The following is a 20,644-nucleotide window of genomic DNA, read 5'->3' on the forward strand; positions in this document are numbered from 1 at the left end:
AGTCAATACTTAATTGGATATTTCCTTCTATACTTTTTAGCACGTAGCTATTTATTATTAGCATTATTCTTCCGACGTCTGATTTCTTTTTAATTATAGGAAATGTGTTTTTCTAAGGTACATAAACTTTTGGGATTGACTGTTTAGCCAATACATCCTTAAACATATCATTTGAAATGTTGTACGTACTTGTTCCACGGAAGTACGATACGATTCTGACTGACACGTTGAAATCACATTCAATCGCGTACGAAATGTCCATCGATTTTTCTACTCTTCTTCGCTTTCTCTAGATCTACCGACGGATATTTTTCTTTTACGGCTTCCAAATCAAGATTGGGGAAAGTTCGCAACAGAGTACAGACTTTACCCATCTCACGACTGAAACATAACGAGACAATTTGAAATATATCGTATTTAAAAGATAGGAAATGATTAGAAAGATGACCTCATCGAATACAAACTTTCGTGCTTTACGTTTCGCGTTCCAAAGTTTTTCTCTGTACAATCGCAAAAATTTGTGCACTGCGTATCCGCCGTAACCAAACATGTGCGTCTTCTTCCATTTGGTATTCATAAATCTCGGTATAGCGTATTGACGCATTCGGTACAAAAAACGTAAACCTATAAGACAAAATATATTAGCTACAATTGTTCTACAAAGTTCCACAACAATTTCTATATACATATTTTGTGCGGTGGATACAAAACACATATCTGGAATATCTTTTACCAAGTGGATTGAATCTTAGCGCTGCAGGTCGTTCTCCATCTGTTCCAGTTTCGAGCATATGATAAGCCTTATTCCTTTCACGGACCACAGTTTCCAAGTTAGCCATACTATCCTCGACTTTATCAATTCTTTCAGGATTTGGAAAATATTTCCATTCCCGGTTGTGAGCTTCCTCCATCGTTAGGAGCATATTGCGTTCTTTCAGCAAGACGAACCTATGTACGTTTCGATAAAATTGACAATTTTACATACGACAAGAATATCCTTATACGTTTTTGTCTTAGACTCGTCTCTAACCATAATTTATGGAGTTCCTCGTTACTTTTCAGTCTCAATTCATCCAATTTCCATGACCGTCCTACACGTACTTTATCCTGTCCCCAATTTTTCGGTACATCGAAAAATTCCATCAAACCATCTCGCCTAGGCGTTGAATGAATGAATGCACATTGAATAGTCGGCACTCTAAACAGTTTTAATCATTTTTACAATGAAAATCGAACGAGCGAAGGCTACTTTATGCTGTGCATAACCGCTATGCAGGTTCGACATCAGAAAGTATAGCGATCAAAAATATACAAGAACAGATAAAAGAAGTGATAAAAACCTTCGAATAGCAAATGTTAAACTCGATGCTGTATTAACGTTGGGAAGTAGAGACAAATTTGTCAATCCTTTTATTATATTATTTACACTTTTCGAAACTTGCACAGCTTTCGTAAAACTTGCCATTTTCCCAGCTCTCCGATGAGGTAATATATTAGCAAAGAGAAAATTTTCTCTCTGGTATTAGCATTAGTAATGCATTAGTACACGTGCTCATGAATGTGTGAACACTGAACAGTGTGAACTATGAACTGTAAACACTTTAAAAGAGCGGAGTTGGAGCTTGGAGCCACTTGGAGCCGTTGGAGCGGGGACGAATTGGGACTTTGGGACTGTTTGGAACGAGCGTAGATGACTGGCGAATGACTGCGAATGACCGAAATGCAAAAACCAGAAAACTGACGTTATATCACTTATATCTGTTAAAAAGAGTTAAATCAGTTGCCTAAAAGTGTTTACATACGATACGTACATATGCATACCTACGTTCTACGTATATCTATGCATGCACATAATATGTAAACGGTGATGAGGCTGCATACTAGTGTCGTCAATTTCGACTCATAAACTTTCGTATCACGATTTATTTATCAAAAATTGTCAACGTCGAAGCTCTAAGTACGATACTTCTGATCTTACACAGGAGATATGGCTAACGAAAAATCTACGAAGCAAACGGAAGATCCAGAATTAGACGACTTATTAGACAGTAAGTAATAATGACATTACGCGATCGGTGTTTCGAGTTTGTGTAAATACAATTAAAAAGTTGTAACCTCCGGGAACATCTGAAAATGACATTTTTTGCATTTGATACTTTTTCATATACACATTTATATCAAATGAATATTTCACGATTCTTCGTTCAAAATAAAAAAATTAAGTAGTAGGTATGAATAGAATGGATGAAACTTAGATTAATCGTCTTCGAAATAGTTGAATAAATATTTATTACGTAATCCAGAAAAATTGTTAGTTAAAAAGAAAAAATCATCCATTATAGGTGCTTTAAAGGATTTTAGCAAAGAACAAATACCGTCTAAGAAAGATGTAAGTAAGCCAAGTACTTTAGAGACTACTGAGGACGAGGAGGCATCAGATGTTCCACAGGATACATGGACTGCAGATTTTATTAAGCAAGCAGCGGAACAGTTCGAAGAAAACATACAAAATTTTATTCAAAACAGTAATGGTAAGTACAATGTGTAACCAACGAAGAAAAGACAAATGAATAATCAAATTTTTCATATCGACCAGGAACAGACAGCGACTTAGATGCCTCTTTTCAAAGAATGGCACAAACCGTTGCTAGTGCAATAAAAAATGACGATACCTTCGACAGGGATGGCACGAACACAGACTTCCAGTCTGTCATCGCACAAGCGTTAAATGATTTATCCGCAACGTCTGAAAATTTACAGGTATTTGTTCAAATCAAGTTTCGATATGCTTTATAATCTGATCGTTTTGTGTAAACGTTGCCCATTCGTAGAGCGAGGTCGATTTGAGCGAAATGTTTGGACAAACATCTTTGGAAGATGGTCCTGGCGCTATTTTACCGTTCATGCACGGAATGTTACAGCATTTACTTTCAAAAGAAATTCTGTACCCGTCCTTAAAAGAATTGGTAGACAAGTATCCCGAATGGTTGGAGGAAAAAAAGGAAACTATACCTCCGAATGACCTGCAGAGATATACGAAACAACTGAAATTAATGCAGCAGGTTGTCTTCTTACGTATTATGATGATTGGATGTTACGAGGAGATTGAGTGCGTTAAAAGAGGATCGTGGATTTCGTTAAAAACGATCTGTTATTGCAGGTGTGCACCGAACTCGATGAAGAGAAGGATGGAGATAACGAAGAAACGAAAAAAAAGCGTTTGGAAAAAATAATAGCTCTCATGCAGGAAGTACAAGGTTGCGGTCAATTACCCGTAGAATTGATAGGAGAGCAGGCGACACATCCTTTCAATCTTGATGCCGAAGGAGATGTTGTGATTCCTTCATTACTACGTAACATGGAATCGTCGCAAAATTGTAGTGTGATGTGAACGTAGTAAAATGTTGGGAGGGCAAATGGTGCGCGTTCTTAGATTGTACATACTCTATCTATACGTGTACGTACTATCTATTACTATACATACGTACAAGGGATACATGGGAAACATTCGTTTAATAAAGCGCAATTCATCATTGTCCGCCGATGCTCTGAAAACAAGCAGCATCGCGTTTGTAAATAGAAATATTCATTGAAAGTAAATGCATATATATATATACAATGGTAATACAATGCGATACAACTTTTCTCTTAACTAAACCTTCGTTGGATGTTTTATTGTGCGGGAAAAATATAATAGCCATAGTTTACATCGTTTTTAACTACTATGTATAATAGCCGCTATAACAGATGTTTACATACTATTTACTCGTATTTTGTTCTCTTTGCAATCGAACGCTCCAACAACGATAAGGATAACGATCGTCGCGTAAATCGTAAAGAAACTGCCGAAACGAAGACGTATAACTTAACAAAACGTCCGATCCTCTTTCCCTTCACTTGATTTCCGCGACATAAATTTGATACGACGACCACTTATCGGACGAATTATGATGGGGAAAGGGCTGCAACTCCTGGTAAAACTTTTCCCTCGAGAAGTTCTAGACTCGCACCACCACCGGTGCTTACGTGACTTACTTTATCCTCGGTCTTCCACTTAGCGGCACAAGTAGCCGTATCGCCACCGCCAATTATGGTAATGGCACCTTTCGACGTCACTTCTACGACATTGTCCATCAGAGTCTTCGTACCCTTACTGAAGTTTTCAAATTCAAAAACACCGGCTGGCCCGTTCCAAACGATCGTTTTCGCTCTTTTAATGGGTTCTGTGAATCGATCAGTCGAATGTATGTATCGCGTTAGAGTGTCAGTTACAATGTAGGGAAGTCGAACAAATTCGATCCTTGTTTGCAAAGCAAAACTTACCACTAAATAATTCTCTCGATTTGGGGCCAACGTCGAGACCCATCCAACCGTCGGGTATACCACTTTCTACATCCGCTGCACCGACAGCCGCGTTTTCCGCAAACTTGTCCGCGGTTACAAAGTCGACGGGTAAATGTATTTGTACCTTATTTTTCTCAGCCTTCGACAATATTTCGTTGACAATTTTTGCACCCTCCTCGTCAAATAATGAATTACCAATCTAAAACGCAAATGAAACGGTAATTGCAAGGAACGCATCCCGAATCAGCGAGGTACAAACAATGTGCGGCAACTACCTTCATATTCTTCGATACTTTCAAAAACGTATAAGCCATTCCACCACCTATGATCATTTCGTTAACTTTGTCCAGCAAATTATTGATCAGTTGTATTTTATCGGCGACTTTTGCGCCTCCCAGAATCGCCAAAAACGGTCTCACGGGATTGTCCAACGCTTTGGCAAAATATTCCAATTCTTTCTTCAAAAGAAAACCGCTCGCTCTCGTTTCATATCCCTCTCCGAGCATAGAACTGTGAGCACGATGAGCCGTACCAAAGGCATCATTAATATAAACGTCTCCCAATTTCCGTAACGATTTTCGGAATTCCTGCACTTTGTCTTTGTCCGCTTTTACCTTTATTCAGATAATGAAGAACGTGACGACGATGATGACGACGACGATTCGTTTCTTTTCAATATCTTCGAATCCGTTTCAGATATTAATAGCGATGATACACAATGCCTATTATATGGTACTTACTTTGCTTCCGTCTGGTCCTACTCCTTTGCCCTCTTCCTCTACGTGGAATCTTAAATTTTCGAGCAAGATAATCGTTCCAGGTGCTGGATCAGCGCAAGCAGCCTCTACTTCTGGCCCGACGCAATCATTCAAAAACAGAATTTCTTTCCCAAGTAAAGTTTTTAATTCTTCTGCGACTGGCTTTAGCGTGTACTTCTCGTTTCGGTTGCCGTCTGGCCGGCCCAAATGTGACATTAAAACAACGGACTTAGCTTTCTTTTCTAAAGCGTATTTCACCGTATCCAAGGCAGCGACGATTCTTTGATTATTGGTGATTTTGCCATCCTTCAGGGGCACGTTGAAGTCCACCCTACGTGCATTACATTAATGCGAACATTATTAATTTCATCTTTCGTTCCTGCATGCACAGAAGGCGCCTATTGCTGTCAAGCTACTATGTAAGTAAGTATACTTACATAAAACTTACACCGAAAACCGAGACGTTCGCGCGAACGAAATTCAATTCGGCTAACTGTTACGTATCTAGCTTATCGCAAGAAAAAGGTGTAATATGAAGAGGGAAATACACCCACCTAATCAGAACACGCTTGTTCGCAAGATCAACCTTGTCGATGCTGAGTTTATTTAGTGCCATAATTTCGGATGAATGATGTATCGTTCTCGATATGATATTCGGTGTAACAACGAATAACGCGTTATCGTCCTGTGTTAATTTCAACGAACTTTGTACAGCGTTCCAACTGCTGATCGAATTCTTGACTATCCTCGAGTAGCTCGTATCGTTGTCATACCTTGACTCGGCAAAGTCGAAGCAAGGTCGACGAACACAGCGACCTCTTAAAACTTTTTTAATCGTGCGGATCGAAACGAGACGACTATTTTTCGTACTTGCGTATACGGTATTCATGTAGGTTTACGCGTAGGCTGTACGTTGCACTCGATTACCGTCGACGAAGCTATACTTTTCTATATACGCACGTCTTTATTCGGCACTGATTACGAGTGCGATGTCAGCTGTTGCAGTTTTATTTGTTATTTAACCTTGTAACTCGTATATGTACCCATGGACCTGAGTCGAGTAGGGAGATCGTAAGGGAGATAGTTGAGCGCGGAAAAGTAAGCTGCTTCGAGCCGCCAATTAACAAACGATGATAAACCTAGCTACTGTACATATTTTAAAAAAGTGCATCGATAGATGATCGATAGGTAATCGAACAGTGAGGATCCTCTGTATCGTTGTAAAGCCGATACTTATATTTCTAATAGCTATATTAAATCCTGTTGAATGACGGGTGTAGTATTGAAATAAGATATGATTCATTTCAAGACTATCTATATTAATACATTTGTAGTATAATAATATACACATCGATCTTAAACGTCAAAGAAAGGTTAACGTTCGTATTGAAGCATATGCTTTGCACGCACACAGACGTATCTACATATATATATATATATCTAGGGATCTATATATATAGGGATATACGTACGTGATATATGGAACGTAGATGTAGATGCAGATAGGTAGTAGAATTCTCGCAACGCGAATGCGACCGACGAAGATGAACGTGTATTATTTCTACTTGCCTACTTTTATCTTTTCATCGATGTAACTGTATAAAAAGTATTTGTGTAACGTAAAGTATATAAAAAACGTATCGAAAATCGATGACACGAATTAAAGTGGCTGATCGCGTTATCGTGCGGATATACAATTATACATAATTGTAATGGATACAAATATGGTATAAAAAAGTATTCCCATTATGTATATTCAATGGACGGTCTTCGATCAACGTCTGGTATTACATAGGTAAATGCGGCTATTTCGTTTGACCGGTGCTATTCTCGATTCTGGCATACCTACTTACATATCGTAGAGTAGCAAAGTGGCATTCCGTTATCCAATTTTCAAAGTAAAATGGAATGATAATTGTACGAGAAACGAATAGAAAATATTATGTACCACTTTTTACATTCTCTTGTCGCTGTGTCTATATCCTCAAATACGTATAATGTTTGAATGCGAAAACCCACTATCGATAAGCGAATATCGATAAAATTGCGAATACAATTTTATGTGACCCAGGTTGATATCATACTGGCGAGATACGAGAATCGGAAGAAACATCAATTGAAAAACAATGATATTCGTCGAATGCTTGGATGAATCGCCCGAATGCCCGACCACGCTGTACCGAAATAACACAACTTTGTTAAATGCGAGGGCGACAAAATACGAAAACTGTATCGTGAATATTTTCTCGGAAAGAATCGCACGACGAAACGATGAAGTTCTGCGAAAGGAAATGTAGCTATCTATGGTTGTTGGAACCGTAATTGGCGATCGCGCATTTAGATTGTAGGAGATCGTCGCGATGGAGAATCGGATCGATTAACGATCAGCGAAACTGATTAGCTTTATTCGGTACCGCTCGGTAGGTTCTCGTAACTATAGCTGGTAGCGCATCAGGGTGCGCGAGGAGACGATCTCGTGGCAATACCGTCGGGCCTCCCAAATACCCAAAGTTTCGATGATCGAGTACGGACCTGTGCATAAGGGCACGCACTGCTAGCTATGAGTAGATCTACTTACGTTTCCATCGTCGCAATGTCGGCGCATCGCATCGGGTCTGGCCGAAATCCGAAATCGGTTCCTCGGTGGCCGTACTGGCCATGTAGTTGCGGTCGCGGGTATCGAGCACGAACATCTCGACGCTGCGACACCGGTTGCTGCCAGTTGGAAAGCGACAGCGACGGCACGGTCGAGCCTGTCCTCGTGCCAGTCTCTAGTTTCCGATTCTGGTGGAACGCGACAACGACATAGATTCTATCTCGTTCCGATCGGAAGACTCTAGCGACGCACCGGTTCGGGCAAAGCGAACTCGTAATACTACGTTATTTAGTATTTAGCTACCGGCGATACTTGTTCGCTATTTGTGCTCTGCATGAAAAAGAATTGTGCAATTATTCGTCGTACATTGCGTCAAGTTCATAATCGGCGACACTACCGATCTTGCCCGACCGCCGATCGAACCATTCGCATTAGTTCGCTTACCAGTTAATTTCTGTACTATATACCCATCTTGTACATAGTGCTATATAAGTCTCGATCGACGATACCACCCTTGCCGCTGTCATCGTTATCGCTAACCGTTCATCGCTCGTCAGCATCTACATCGACATCGGCATAGTCGACGCGTCGCATCGCATCGGCAACAACTAATCGTCATCACTGGTACAATCTTTACGTGTGCTTTACCTTCACTCGAAATTATGAAATGGTACGTAATTATCTTTTTCGACGAACATATATACGTATATCTGTTCATCCCCGATTACATCGCGATATCTTTCTTTCCTTCCTAATGTCCGCTACGGGTACATCAGCTTGTTCTCCGTCCTTGATATTAAACGCATAATACTTGCATCCCTTAACGGTTTCAGATTAACTTCCTGTTATACATAACGCGCCTGCTTTCTAAACTTTCGCAAACGGTCAAAAAATGATATACTTGAATATACGTGTATTTAATCATCTTTACGATCGTACGTATCATTTTTCTGTACGTACATGCACACATGTACGCGCAAACTCTCGTGCGATAATTATCTGCATGAGCAAAATAGAAAAGCGAAAAGAAACAATTACCAAGCGTATGCTTGACGTCGAATCTGACGCGGACGATTAGAAACAGCTAAAGTACATATCACGTAGCTACTTACGTATACGCGTATCTGAATCTAGCGAGAAAAATCATTTGGCGTGGAAAAAAGATACTATACTTTACGTTTCATATGCACACACGCTAAGTGGGGTCGTTTAAAAATAGATGTTTAAACTTATATTATGCCCTCTGGCGAATGGACTCGGTAATTTAAGCATTTCGAAATTTCATTATGCACCGTGTTGGTCTTATTCGATTGTAACGAATGCATGAACGCTAATATATGTGTGTACCTAAACCTACCCCATGCTTCGAATCGAAACGTACTTTAAATGAAAATAGAAAGTACGTTTCATGTTAACGATGATATCCCTTATTCTCTCCCCCTTTAACATTCACGTGACGATTAATTTGCGACTTTTGTCTAATTATAAAGTCTCGCGCAAGTCGCGTGTCGTCCTCCCGAAACGAGAAACAACGTGGAAACCAAAATAAAAAAAGACGATTCTTAGTTACCTTGAGCGTGACATTCGATCGTAAGCATGCGAGCAATGCGTGGCTTCTGCCCCCGACTAACAATAAATTCGCACGCACGCGAATTAACCGTGTGTCTCGTCTACTATAGTACTTGGTGACGACCGCGACTCACCTATTCGCACCCGTATACAAGAACATGTAAAATCTCAAATGCGAGTTAATGCATATCAACATGTACGCATGTACACGTAATACTCTGGCATACGTGTGGGCAGCATAAGCTGTTAAAGATTCCTAATATATGCAAAGAATGTTTACCGCTCGCAGCTTCAGTTTTCCGCTACAGCTGAACGGTTAACGTGTTTGCGTGCGCGTGCAACGTAGAGAAGGATTAATCATTATTCTAATTTATAGAGGATAGTTGCGGATAAAAGACTTAAAACAGACAGCCAAGAATGATACCAGGCTTGGTTGGTGTCTCGCGTAGAACACTGTTTTATGTATTTATGTAGAACTTATTTCGAGTCTTCAACCGATCTGATTAGTTACTACGGACGAAATGAACGAAAAACAACAAGGATTTTAGATTCTAGACAATTTACGACGTGTACGATGATAGTGATAAAAATTTGCAACGACTCGGTCATGATCTCGAAACGGATTGTGGTTGTCTACTCGTGTCGTCCACATCTAACCGATCTAGCTGGCTGTAACTAGCTACTGGTATACTAGTTAACTGCGACTGCGACCGCTGCGACCTGCAAGTTGCAGGTCAAGTCACAGTTGCAGGCTGCAACTGTGACTTGACTATCGCTGAGTGCTGACTGGTGCTGAGTTGCTGACTATCGCTAATGAACGATTCGATCGCGATTCTCGAAACGTTTGAAACGATAGAGGGAAAAGAGATAGGAAGGTAGACATCGATCGAGGTTTCGGGTCGCTATCTTGCGGCGCTTATAAGCATTACGAATGCCGTGGTACGAAATCGAAAAATGGCCGTGCCATCGGTCTTTGACGGGAACTAGCGCGATATATCCGACATGTTTTACTCACGGCGGAGAAAGTGATCGCGTAGGAACAGAAAGAACAGTGCGATAAAAACGTCGAAGAAGCAGAATCGCTTTCGTACGAGCGAACGATCGTTTCTGAGAGAAAGAAAGAGAGAAAGAGAGCGTGGGAGAGCGAGAGAGAAGTACTTACTTGCACTTTACTCACCAATACAAGTATATGACAAGCAAGAGCAAGAGATATCGTAAAGGGGTGGTGCGAAAGTGCGGACCGTCGTGGACATGGACACTATGTGGAACGTGGAGGTGGAGTGATGCGGTACGCGGTAGGATGTACCGTGGTGTGGCGTGTATAGTAGGATAATAAGGGTAAGAGCAGAGTGGCGAGAAAGGGTGAGCGAAGAAAAGAGAGAAAGGAAAACGAAAGGGTGAGGTGAAGATAGAACTGGATAGCGGGAAGGGGAAAAATAGTGGTAGAAAGAGTCGAGGAAAGAACGGAGAGCGGGAGAGGAAAAAAGAAAAGGAAAGATATGTAAACGGAGGGAAGTGCAGGTGCAGGATCGTGAACCAACTACTAACGTTAACAACACACCTAATATCCGAGGATTCTGAGAATTCTTCGCTGTCGCAACGATTAACAAACGACACTGACAGTGAAAATAAAATACTAATCGCATTCGGATCGGTTTTGGTACGTACGCGAGAATTCAGGGACTAGGGAAGCTTTCCGCTTTCCAACTACCCCCTGTTATATGTATACATATAGTGGAAAATATTCATAGACGTTTGTATAAAATCATCGAAAAAAGGTTAGGGATTATTTAGTTTAAGTAGCTTCAAAGAGACCTCGGGTGGGTTTTCTCTCTCGATTTACAATAGTTACGCGCGTTCTGTTAGAGTGGAGATTCGATCGACAGTCTCGATTCGTGATACGATTGTTCCGAGTTGACGTGGTACAACGGGGCTGGGATGAAATCGTTCCTCGAACATTTAATAAGGGGAAAAATTAAAGAGGGAAAGGCTTGGGGATCCGGGGACTCGGAATCGACGATTGAAACACGGTTTCGATTCGAAGGAGAAACGTAACGAAATCAAACGGTGACAGATCGAACGTCGAATGTGAATGAACGATTGCTAAAGAATCGAATCGCACCCTGCATAGCCGCTGCACCCTTTCCTCGCACGTAATCATGGCTGCCTAACATAGGGCGCTCGGTATCGACCAATTTTGTACCGTAATATGCTTTGCTTTAGGTTAAAAAACTAACCTGTTTTCACGCTCGGGGCGTGTCGCTTGCCTCGCGTTGACAGTCGTAAAGTTTGCTACGGCGGATTCTTGAGTGTTCTACTTTAACTCGCGTTTTGCTTCGATTTAATGCGAATTATCGACTCCGTACTCGTTCTCGTTGGATCAGTTGTCGTCGTCGTCATCATCACCGTCAGTGACCGTCAGTAGCAAGGGCAGTGAGATAGTGAGATTAGTGATCCGTGTTGTCGCTTTATCACGTAGTCGCGTATTAACGGGTGAAGGCAGGAGCAAAAGCAGGGAGGCACGAACCAGAGAAGCCTGGACTAGTCAGAAGCCGATAGAGACTATCAGCATGCGAATGATTTTTCGAATCTTTGACAAATCTCTTAATAGAGGCATCGATTTTCAGGCATCCCGACCATTCTACCACATTAAATCCAAGGAATGTAGGCGACGAAAGTACGGATCAGAATAACAATATAACTATGATGTGCGAGGATTTGTTGCAGCCTGGCCATGAGGTCAAAGAACGTTGGAAAGTTGTAAGTTTTTTCCTTTCTCAAACTTGATCCGTCGCTTTGTCGTTGCACATTACTAACAATTCGCTATTTCCTTTTTTTTCCTTTTATTCTCCACAGGTGAAAAGAATAGGTGGCGGCGGGTTTGGCGAAATTTACGAGGGCCTAGATTTAGTGACCAAGGAACAAGTCGCCTTGAAAGTCGAATCAGCTCGTCAATCGAAACAAGTTCTTAAAATGGAAGTAGCGGTACTTAAAAAGCTACAGGGTGCGTTAGATCTTCTCACATACCTAATATCTACTGCTACGTTGATATCTGTATCGCTGATTCATCGCAATTATTCGCGCAGGTAGAGAACACGTATGCAGGTTTATTGGTTGCGGTCGTAACGATCGATTCAATTACGTTGTGATGCAATTACAAGGGAAAAATTTAGCAGAATTACGACGCGCTCAACCCAGAGGTGCTTTCTCGTTATCCACTACTCTACGTTTAGGACTTCAAATTCTGAAAGCGATAGAGAGTATACATCAAGTGGGGTTTCTTCACAGGGACATTAAACCGGTGGGTCTTCGAATTATTCTGATCGTTCTATTCTTTTTTTTTCTCGTCTCGGTAATTTTTATTTATCGCGTGGCAAAACGTAATCAATTTATTCGCGATTTTTCACGGTTCTAGTCAAATTTTTCGATGGGACGCCTTCCGCACACCTCGAAGTTGGTATACATGCTGGACTTCGGTTTAGCGCGTCAATTTACGACGGGTACCGGCGAAGTTAGACCACCTCGTGCCGCTGCTGGATTTCGAGGAACCGTCCGCTACGCATCCGTGAATGCGCACAAAAATAAAGAAATGGGCAGGCATGACGATTTGTGGTCATTATTTTATATGCTGGTAGAGTTTGGTAATGGACAACTTCCATGGCGAAAGATAAAGGACAAAGAACAGGTATGCGATGCAGGCAATATAATCAAGTATCATTGCATTTTCTTATGTTTTTTCTCGTTCTTTTCTCTTTTCTTCTGTATATCTACGATATGTAGATACATACTGGTATATTCATTTTGCTCGTCATAAAACATAATATTCTCGCTAAATGTTAATGTGTCGTTTATACCTGTGTTTTCCCCTTCCCCTATCCTTCCTCCCCGTTTCCCCTTTTTTCGTCTAGGTGGGTCTCATGAAAGAAAAATACGATCATCGCTTACTTTTAAAACATCTTCCAGCGGATCTTCGAATCTTCTTGGAACATATTCAGGTACGTATTTGTTACGCGAACTTCGCGTTACGATTTACGTCCAACAATGAACACTATTTACCCGAACAGCGATCCTTCTCCCCTCCAATTTCGTACGTGTTAGCGAGCAGCACGTTTTTTTAGAGTTTGGAATACGCGGATAAACCCGATTACGCCATGCTGGCTGGTTTGTTCGAGCGTTGCCTAAAACGCAGAGGAGTAAAGCCGAACGATCCTTACGATTGGGAGAGACCGTATACGTCCAACGAAAGCTTGCCGAGTACGAGATCGTTGCCTAGCAATTACCAAGTTGCTATACCTCCGGTACTGACGACGGCGAGTACGGTCAATCAAGCGGTAACTACGCCGAACATCGATACGAATAATCAGGAGAACGTCGAGCCCGATAATAGGAAAGAACTGGACGTAAGTCGGCGCGAATCATACACGAATCACGCGTACACGTACGCGTTATGCTGCGACTGACGTATACATTACGTACTGTAATGATACAGGCACAAATGGATTACGAAAGTATATGCAGGAGAAACAAGCAACGCGGAGTGGAAGGATCTTCGGTGCCGTTTACATCGACTATCAGTAACAATCACGGCAGAGATAAAAATTGCAACGCCACGATACCCACGATGGACAACAGTCATCAGCAATCGGGACAACAAACTCAAGGTTGTTACGATTATTTGACCGAACCGACGGTAACGGTCGTTAGATGGTGATATCGATGATTCTATTTTATTTAACTCCGTTACAGACTCGCCTAAGAAAAGGCGAGCAGTTTCCATGGCCGCGGAACCGCAAACGACGACCGGCGTAGTGGACAACGAGGGCGATGCGTTGATGGCATCCGCTCGTTCCGCTTCGGAAGTCCCTCGCAACAAAATTGGTGCGAACGCTGCGGCACCGTTAAGAAAATCTGCGAGCGGGGCGACATTTGCTCGATTGCGAGTTACACCTACGGCCGAGGCAACGCCTGGTGAACCACCTAGCCCTCGAGTACAAACCGAGGTCGATGCCTCCTACTGTTCTTACGATGTCACCAATCCGAAATATCTCGGCGGCAATCAGAGCCCCGTAAGTTCGACTTGCGATTCAAGTTAAAGATTTGGGTGATGCGGCATCGTTTCAACCAGTGATTTGTCTGCCCGATCCCGCACCTAGGTCACGGAGCAGAGAGAACCACTGAAACGAGAACCGCGAAGGCGGATCGATGGACGGCAACAGGCGAGAGCTAGTCGCGCCACGATGAGGGACTGTTCCATCACTCAGTTTGCGCAGATTGACGACGATAACGTCTCGGCGTTACAGCAAGTGACCAAAGCTGGAGGCGGTTTAACTTTGGCATCTCAATGGAAATCGCAGTTCGACGATTCTGAGGAGACCGACAACGAATGGAAAGGAGAGAATTTACAAAGTCCCGAACACAAGGGAACCAGCAACTTGCCTACCGTGGCTCACCAGGTAAACGCTTAAATCGAAATCGAATCATAGTAGGTATGACCCATGCGACAAGACGTGGCCCCTGGATCCCAGAGATTAACTTCATGGAATCGACGCTTACATAGTCTGCTTTTACAAAAAGTTTTATTACGCGATATCCGCAGTCTACGGTCAGCGATGCCGCGACCAGTGCCGCCGGTCTGGTGCCTGCGTCATCCATCTGCGGTGCAAAAACGACAGTGATACAGTCATCAACATCGAACGCGCCTCAACACGCGATAATACCAACTGCCCTGTCACGGATAAGCGAGGATACTACGAAGCCCGTGGTGCCTCATCCTCATAGGTGTTTGAACATCGCTGGGATCGAAAAATATCCAGACCTTCAAGCTACACTTCCGCGTGCTTGGAGCGTACCTGCCTTCGCATCGCACGTTCGCGATCATCTCGAAGCACCCCTGGTATAATCGACAATCGATATCTAAATCATCGAATAATCGCTATTCCGAATCGACGCTCTTATTCCTACGTTTTTCTCTCTTTGTTCGTCTCTTTGTTGCTGCCTCGATCGGACAGATCCAACAGGCTGCGTTCGACGACGCGTTGTACGAAGTCGACGTAATGTGGAATGTAGCGGCGCGCAACGACGAGCCGTGGGAAAAGCCAGCCGCGCGAAGAGCGAGCGTGGCAGCGGTCGGTTTCTCGGTTTCAACACCGAACGCGACGGGTGCCGCCCTGCCAGACGGAGGTGAAGAAGAAGAAGAAGCCGTAGCGGGAAGATTGGAGATCAGAGTGGTCGACGCGAACGGCGGTGCCACCGTTGTACAAACTACGGCCGATAGAGAACCGTTGCAAAGTAAGCCACCGACCCCTTTCATCGCCCGATTCGAACGTACCCAACGATCCGTTTTTCTTTCCGAATTTCCAATGTCGCGTTACGCGATTTTTCGTAGAAAAAATGACGAACGGTACAGCGGATGGACTGACCAGTCCCAATCCCGAAATGGAGGAACCGTCGATATACGACGATGCCGTTGAGAATCGACCAGTCGTCGATGATGCGACGCACAAACTCGAGAACAGCACCGTTACTGCCTCGACCACTGTACTGCAGTGTAACGCGGTACACTCGCTTCGCGCACAGCAACAGCAACAGCAACAGCAACAGCAGCAGCAGAAGGATGGAAAGGACAAGGAAATTCCTTGTAGGACTTACAACGCTGTCAGTAAAATTCCGATCCCGGTTAAAAGCCCTAGATGTTCGCTGTCCGAATCAGCTCCGGAAACGAATTCTCAAAATATCAGAAGCAGTGTGGGAAGCGAAGTAGAAAAATCGTCGACGCCGGCGGCTATAACCAGGGACAAAGATGCTAGTTAGTAAGATTTTTTTTTTAGTCACACGATTCTATCTTTCCAAATCCGAACACGACGTTCAACGTTACGTACGTATACCAATTTGACGAGTTCCGGCACGGGTCGAGGACTTTCTCGGAACTTTAGTTAATTGGGTACGAGGCGAAGTTTTTTCCGCGGCGCTCGTTATTTAAGACGAAACATTACCAATATAGTAATTGAAACTAGAGTTGGTTCGTTGCCGAAGAAAGTAAGAGGGCATTGTTCGACTTCTAATTTACTTGTCGTCTTATGTAACGCGATGCGACTTTGCCTTTACGACGATAAAACTTGTCAACGAACGATCGTCTGTCTTTCGAGACAGACCGGATGATCGTAACCATTAGTTTAGCTCTAAAGCGATATTTCGCTGTTTGTTCGTTATACCTAATACGTATAGTAATCGTTGATAACTAAAACAATTCTCTGCACGTTTCTTTTTTTCTCTCATGCGTATATCTCTTTTTTTATTCTTTTTTCTTTTCCAAGGGAATGGGAGGGATACCGTGGAGGTAGGCTATTTCGTTCCACTTTACAAGCTCGATCGTTATCGTTTACGTGCATCGCGTATCGTCTCTCGTTCCTTTCCTTCTTACGTTCCTTCGTCATTTGCTCTATCCCTGCCGTACCCACATCATCCATTATTCGATCTTTCAATTAGTTATGGTGACGAGTAGAAGACGATTGTAAGCATACCATAGCATAACATACATACACGTATCGTTACACATAATATAACAACATAAGTACTTACATAGTACATACTACATAGATACGTGTACGCGTAAACGCGTAATGCCGAAGCAAGAAAATATTATTTCGGCCGAGCGATTGAGAGAATACAAAAAAGATATCGGAACGCCGTCCGTTGATCGAATTGTTTTTCGTCTTCTTTCGAGTAACGATCTTGTATATCGCGATTAACATCGGGTTAGAGATTCTCGGTTTAACGATACTAACATTGCCAAATTTTAGCTGTCAAATGCAAACACTTGGTACTGGAGGTATTTCGAGGCTGCTCCACATTGTCCAATGAACCGTCGATCTTTTCACCTTTAACGTCGACTAATTCAGCAGAAGACGAAAATTTAAACGAATGCACGCCTACGTTACGTTGCCGAAGGCAACTTCGGTTACAAAGATCTCAACGTAGAATCAGATCCCATTCCGAAGTGTTATCATCAACCAAGTTCCCTACCAGAGGAGTGCCGTCTCATCTATTAGGAGAAACGGCGAAGCGGGCCGAAGAGAGTAGCGACAATGAGTCCGATAACAGCGGTCCGGTGAAACCTCCGCCGCCACCTCCACCACCGCCGCCTCCTCCTACTCTGCCGCCTCATGTTCAAGAAAACAATGCCAGGTGAGTTCGCTATTTATTCAATCACGACATCTCTTTATTTAATGATCCGTCTGTTGGTTTTAGATGTCGAAGATTTCGACCTATATCAGATGAAACTATTATCAGCAAAGAGTGGTGAGATACATGGCATACGTGGGATCGAAACTGAGTCGAATTTTTCTTTTTATACATGATTGACGAAAGTTTAGCGGACGCTTCTAGATGTGTTCCGTACGATGAATTGACGACACTCGGCGGTTAACGATAGGCTACCGTTACGCTTCCGAGCAAAATCTGTCCGACAACTCGATGATATTTTGGCGATGTACATACTTTTATCGATTCGGCAGGTTGCACGGTTTGAGAATCGGGTAGAGAGCGATGTAGTATACATATATAGGAATCGGTGGTGCTTCAAATAATATACACACTTCCTAGTCTCTGTGCAAACGACGCGATGAGGCGAAAAAGATGCTATGTACCGCCATGTGGCACGAATTAATCGCGTTACCAACGTGCACACGTATTTGCGGCTAATCCAAATCGTTAAATTCGATTGTGTCCAGGATCGGTCACGAAGGAACAACTTGCTCGCACATTTCATGTTCCCTTCACACGCGCCTCATCTCGCACTTTTTATCGTTAGCTTTCTTCTTTCCGCGCTTTCATTTTATTTCGCTCAACCATATTTTTATTATCGAAAATACCTTTAAATCGTCGTTACATTTACTCGTTCGACGAGGAACGAATAACTACCGAAGTATACGTGGAATCGTTTGTCGACGAAGGTAGTATAGAAAGTAGATAACGTTGCGATAACGCGAAACGCGAACCAACTCGCAATCAAATTATCATTCTATATTCGTTTAAAAGTTAACCCGATCGTATAAAAACGATATACATAGGTAGTGTAACCGACAACCGGTCTCTTTGGAAAATCATCACCATCGCGATTTTGTTGACCAAGAACAAAGAGTAGAAAAATATGTACGCGTCTAAAGAGTAAGTTAAGTGCCCTAATAGCAAAGCTCTGAATCCGCTAAAACGCCGGGCTTTCGTTTTGTAACACGTATCAGTGAATCGTTGGGCTACCGCGAACGATGGGAAAATCGAATTAAGGAATCACAAATACGAATTGTATTTTACGCCTTATGCGTAGTCACCAGGAGCGCGAGCGAGAGAGACGTCGATCGAACCACGATCGATCGCCGTTTAACATTTGTCGTCGGCGTGATACATATAGCAAAAGCAAACTAATGACAGAGGAAAGCGCGTATAAAAGTATTTTCCGCAAAGGAACGATATCGTTGGATCACGTAAAAACGTACGCGTATGTATAATCATAGGTACATTGTCTTGCGCACTTCCCGATAATCCCGATCTTTTCGAACGGTCGCAGTTGCGAGTGTCCGCGATTGGAACGAACATAGTGATGCATAAAACTAGTCAAGTAGAATCCTTTAGCATTCTGTTACTGAAACCAAATTTGCGCATAGAGTTATAAATATTATACTTGTACAAAGTAGTTTAGGGATTTATTTTGTGCAATGATCGAGATGGAGTTAATTTAACGATAACGATGAGATAGTCTTATGTCGATGTCTAAGCGAAAAATCATTTTTCGCGTGATACAGAAACGAAAGGAGAAGGAAATGTGTAAGTACGGCACCGCGGCACGTGCGAACGAAAATTACGAGTTTACTCGTGCAAACGTAGCCGTAACCGTAATCCTAATCGTAACCCTAATCCCAACCCTGATCCTAATCGTAATCGTAAGCGTACTATTAGACTACTAAATAGATAGGTGAAACGAGTGCTTATTTAATGTATGCGACATGCGTGTACCTATTGTATGTATGTATATGTATCTGTATTTATAGCTACGTATACGTGCGTTACACGCAACACAACACGGAACATCATTTTTCCCTTCGCGCTCGTCTTTTCAAATTAATGATGAGTTACTCGAAACTTTTTGTCCGTTGAATGTACCTAAACTTTGTGACAAAGGACCGAGAACGAGCGAAGTATATTACATACATAGATACATAGTACGTACATAATATAAAAGAAACAATTCGAGCGAAACGCTAAAGAATCTGAATCTGAATCTGTAATCAATCAAGGATCGAATGTACGTTTCGATGTAAATGCAAGTAATACAGCTCATCGGATGTATCTCTTCGATCTATACCTAATTAGGTTTATAACGAAAAAATATCGTAAGTTACGTACCATTCACTTTGAAACTTTGCACCTTCGCAACAATAAACAGACAGTGTTTTGTTTTCGAAACAACTGCATACGTACCTACATACCTATAGTATATATATACATACCCATATATGTATATATATACATATACGTAAATAGATCTTGTTCGTTACCATTCGAATCGATTTGATCGAAACTTATTAATCGACTATTATCGCTATTATTGTATGTAAAGCGCAGATTCGAGGAATACAAATTACACGCATAAACGTTGCGCACGTTTCTTCCGCGTGCGTGTCCGTGTGTATGCCGCGTGACGGAAACTTGAAAACATTGAATATTTGAATAAAATTGAGTTTAGCAATAGAACATATTGCCTAACGTTCAAACTTTAATTCAAGTGCTCGATCGTTCGAAGATGTATCTCTTAACTATATTATACAATACGAAAAGCACTCCTTGTTTCTTAATACATACAATTATACATATGTACATATACATAGAGCATATATTCTTAGAATATGTTGGATCTACAGATATAGATAAGACACATGGACGGGAACCAAGTGAACCAACTGGAACCAGAGTAGCGGTAGGGTAGGAGACGTAATCGTAGCCATGATGGCCGTAGTGGTAGCGAGTAGTACGTGTATGTACGCCCGTACCACCCCGTACGTATATATTAACGTTACGTACTTTGCTAATCGTTCGTTTAAAGTAGATTAATTGGTATGTCAACTTAAAAGTACCAACGATTTTCCTTCGTTTTGGAATTGAAGTTACACGCAGTTACAACTACTCTTTACAACTTCGAAAAATCTCAAACCCGGTCTGATCACATCGATCCCCACATGCCAGGTAAATACATATTTGAAATTGGAACCTAAATAAATGTCCGCGTTCGCGAGGCATCTGAAGATCATGCATGTATCTTTCGCAAAACATAAACCGATCGCTTCCGTTTAAATTAAAAGTCGGTTGATTGTCCTTCGAGCATAAC

General features: G+C 42.2%; 4 protein-coding genes across 13 annotated transcripts in view; 2 read left to right on the plus strand and 2 right to left on the minus strand.

Annotated features, from left to right (window-relative positions):
* Window positions 1-1,540, minus strand: part of mRpL47 (mitochondrial ribosomal protein L47) — a 6,955-nt gene extending 5,415 nt beyond the window's left edge. For 2 of the 3 annotated variants that reach the window (XR_003389459.1, XR_003389458.1), the window contains exons 1-5: window positions 1,341-1,540; window positions 1,031-1,198; window positions 734-948; window positions 465-624; window positions 190-381 (exon numbers count right to left, since the gene is read on the minus strand). Coding sequence is in view for 1 of the 3 variants with exons in the window: in XM_026815323.1 (XP_026671124.1) it covers window positions 240-381; window positions 465-624; window positions 734-948; window positions 1,031-1,198; window positions 1,341-1,465 (810 nt within the window). In the remaining 2 variants the exon portion in view is untranslated. Of the gene's footprint in view, window positions 1-88; window positions 382-464; window positions 625-733; window positions 949-1,030; window positions 1,199-1,340 lie in introns of those variants that run through there. The other variant, XM_026815323.1, reaches the window with a different exon arrangement.
* Window positions 1,541-1,956: 416 nt separating this feature from the next.
* Pex19 (peroxisomal biogenesis factor 19) lies at window positions 1,957-3,625 on the plus strand. The gene is made up of 5 exons (XM_018028198.2): window positions 1,957-2,048; window positions 2,343-2,531; window positions 2,597-2,760; window positions 2,832-3,062; window positions 3,161-3,625. The coding sequence occupies exons 1-5, from the start codon at window positions 1,988-1,990 to the stop codon at window positions 3,389-3,391; spliced, it is 876 nt and encodes a 291-aa protein (XP_017883687.1). The 5' UTR covers window positions 1,957-1,987; the 3' UTR covers window positions 3,392-3,625.
* Window positions 3,626-3,641: 16 nt separating this feature from the next.
* On the minus strand, window positions 3,642-9,387 carry Pgk (phosphoglycerate kinase). Of its 3 annotated transcripts, XM_026815302.1 has the most exons (6): window positions 9,269-9,387; window positions 7,681-7,886; window positions 5,085-5,433; window positions 4,620-4,958; window positions 4,324-4,543; window positions 3,642-4,223 (listed from the first exon to the last, which is right to left on the minus strand). In XM_026815302.1, the coding sequence occupies exons 2-6, from the start codon at window positions 7,710-7,712 to the stop codon at window positions 3,946-3,948; spliced, it is 1,218 nt and encodes a 405-aa protein (XP_026671103.1). In that variant the 5' UTR covers window positions 7,713-7,886; window positions 9,269-9,387; the 3' UTR covers window positions 3,642-3,945. The 3 variants fall into 3 exon arrangements, with proteins under 3 accessions (XP_026671103.1, XP_017883685.1, XP_026671102.1); XM_018028196.2 differs by lacking the exons at window positions 7,681-7,886; window positions 9,269-9,387 and adding an exon at window positions 5,657-6,093; XM_026815301.1 differs by lacking the exons at window positions 7,681-7,886; window positions 9,269-9,387 and adding an exon at window positions 5,540-5,611.
* Asator (tau-tubulin kinase asator) lies at window positions 8,005-20,013 on the plus strand. Of its 6 annotated transcripts, none has more exons than XM_026815300.1 (15): window positions 8,005-8,368; window positions 11,895-12,027; window positions 12,124-12,271; window positions 12,354-12,568; window positions 12,683-12,952; window positions 13,176-13,262; window positions 13,386-13,667; window positions 13,757-13,928; window positions 14,014-14,333; window positions 14,421-14,720; window positions 14,864-15,160; window positions 15,276-15,555; window positions 15,653-16,072; window positions 16,581-16,603; window positions 17,067-17,243. In XM_026815300.1, the coding sequence occupies exons 1-15, from the start codon at window positions 8,361-8,363 to the stop codon at window positions 17,148-17,150; spliced, it is 3,039 nt and encodes a 1,012-aa protein (XP_026671101.1). In that variant the 5' UTR covers window positions 8,005-8,360; the 3' UTR covers window positions 17,151-17,243. The 6 variants fall into 6 exon arrangements, with proteins under 6 accessions (XP_026671101.1, XP_026671100.1, XP_017883654.1 ...); XM_018028165.2 differs by lacking the exon at window positions 16,581-16,603 and adding an exon at window positions 17,515-20,013 and having other exon boundaries at window positions 8,008-8,368; window positions 17,067-17,451; XM_018028166.2 differs by lacking the exons at window positions 8,005-8,368; window positions 16,581-16,603 and adding exons at window positions 9,387-10,927; window positions 17,515-20,013 and having other exon boundaries at window positions 17,067-17,451.
* The last annotated feature ends 631 nt before the right edge of the window (window positions 20,014-20,644 follow it).

The sequence above is a fragment of the Ceratina calcarata genome, unplaced genomic scaffold (genome assembly GCF_001652005.2).
Source record: "Ceratina calcarata isolate Rehan_Ccalc_2016 unplaced genomic scaffold, ASM165200v1 scaffold44, whole genome shotgun sequence".
Taxonomy (NCBI): domain Eukaryota; kingdom Metazoa; phylum Arthropoda; class Insecta; order Hymenoptera; family Apidae; genus Ceratina; species Ceratina calcarata.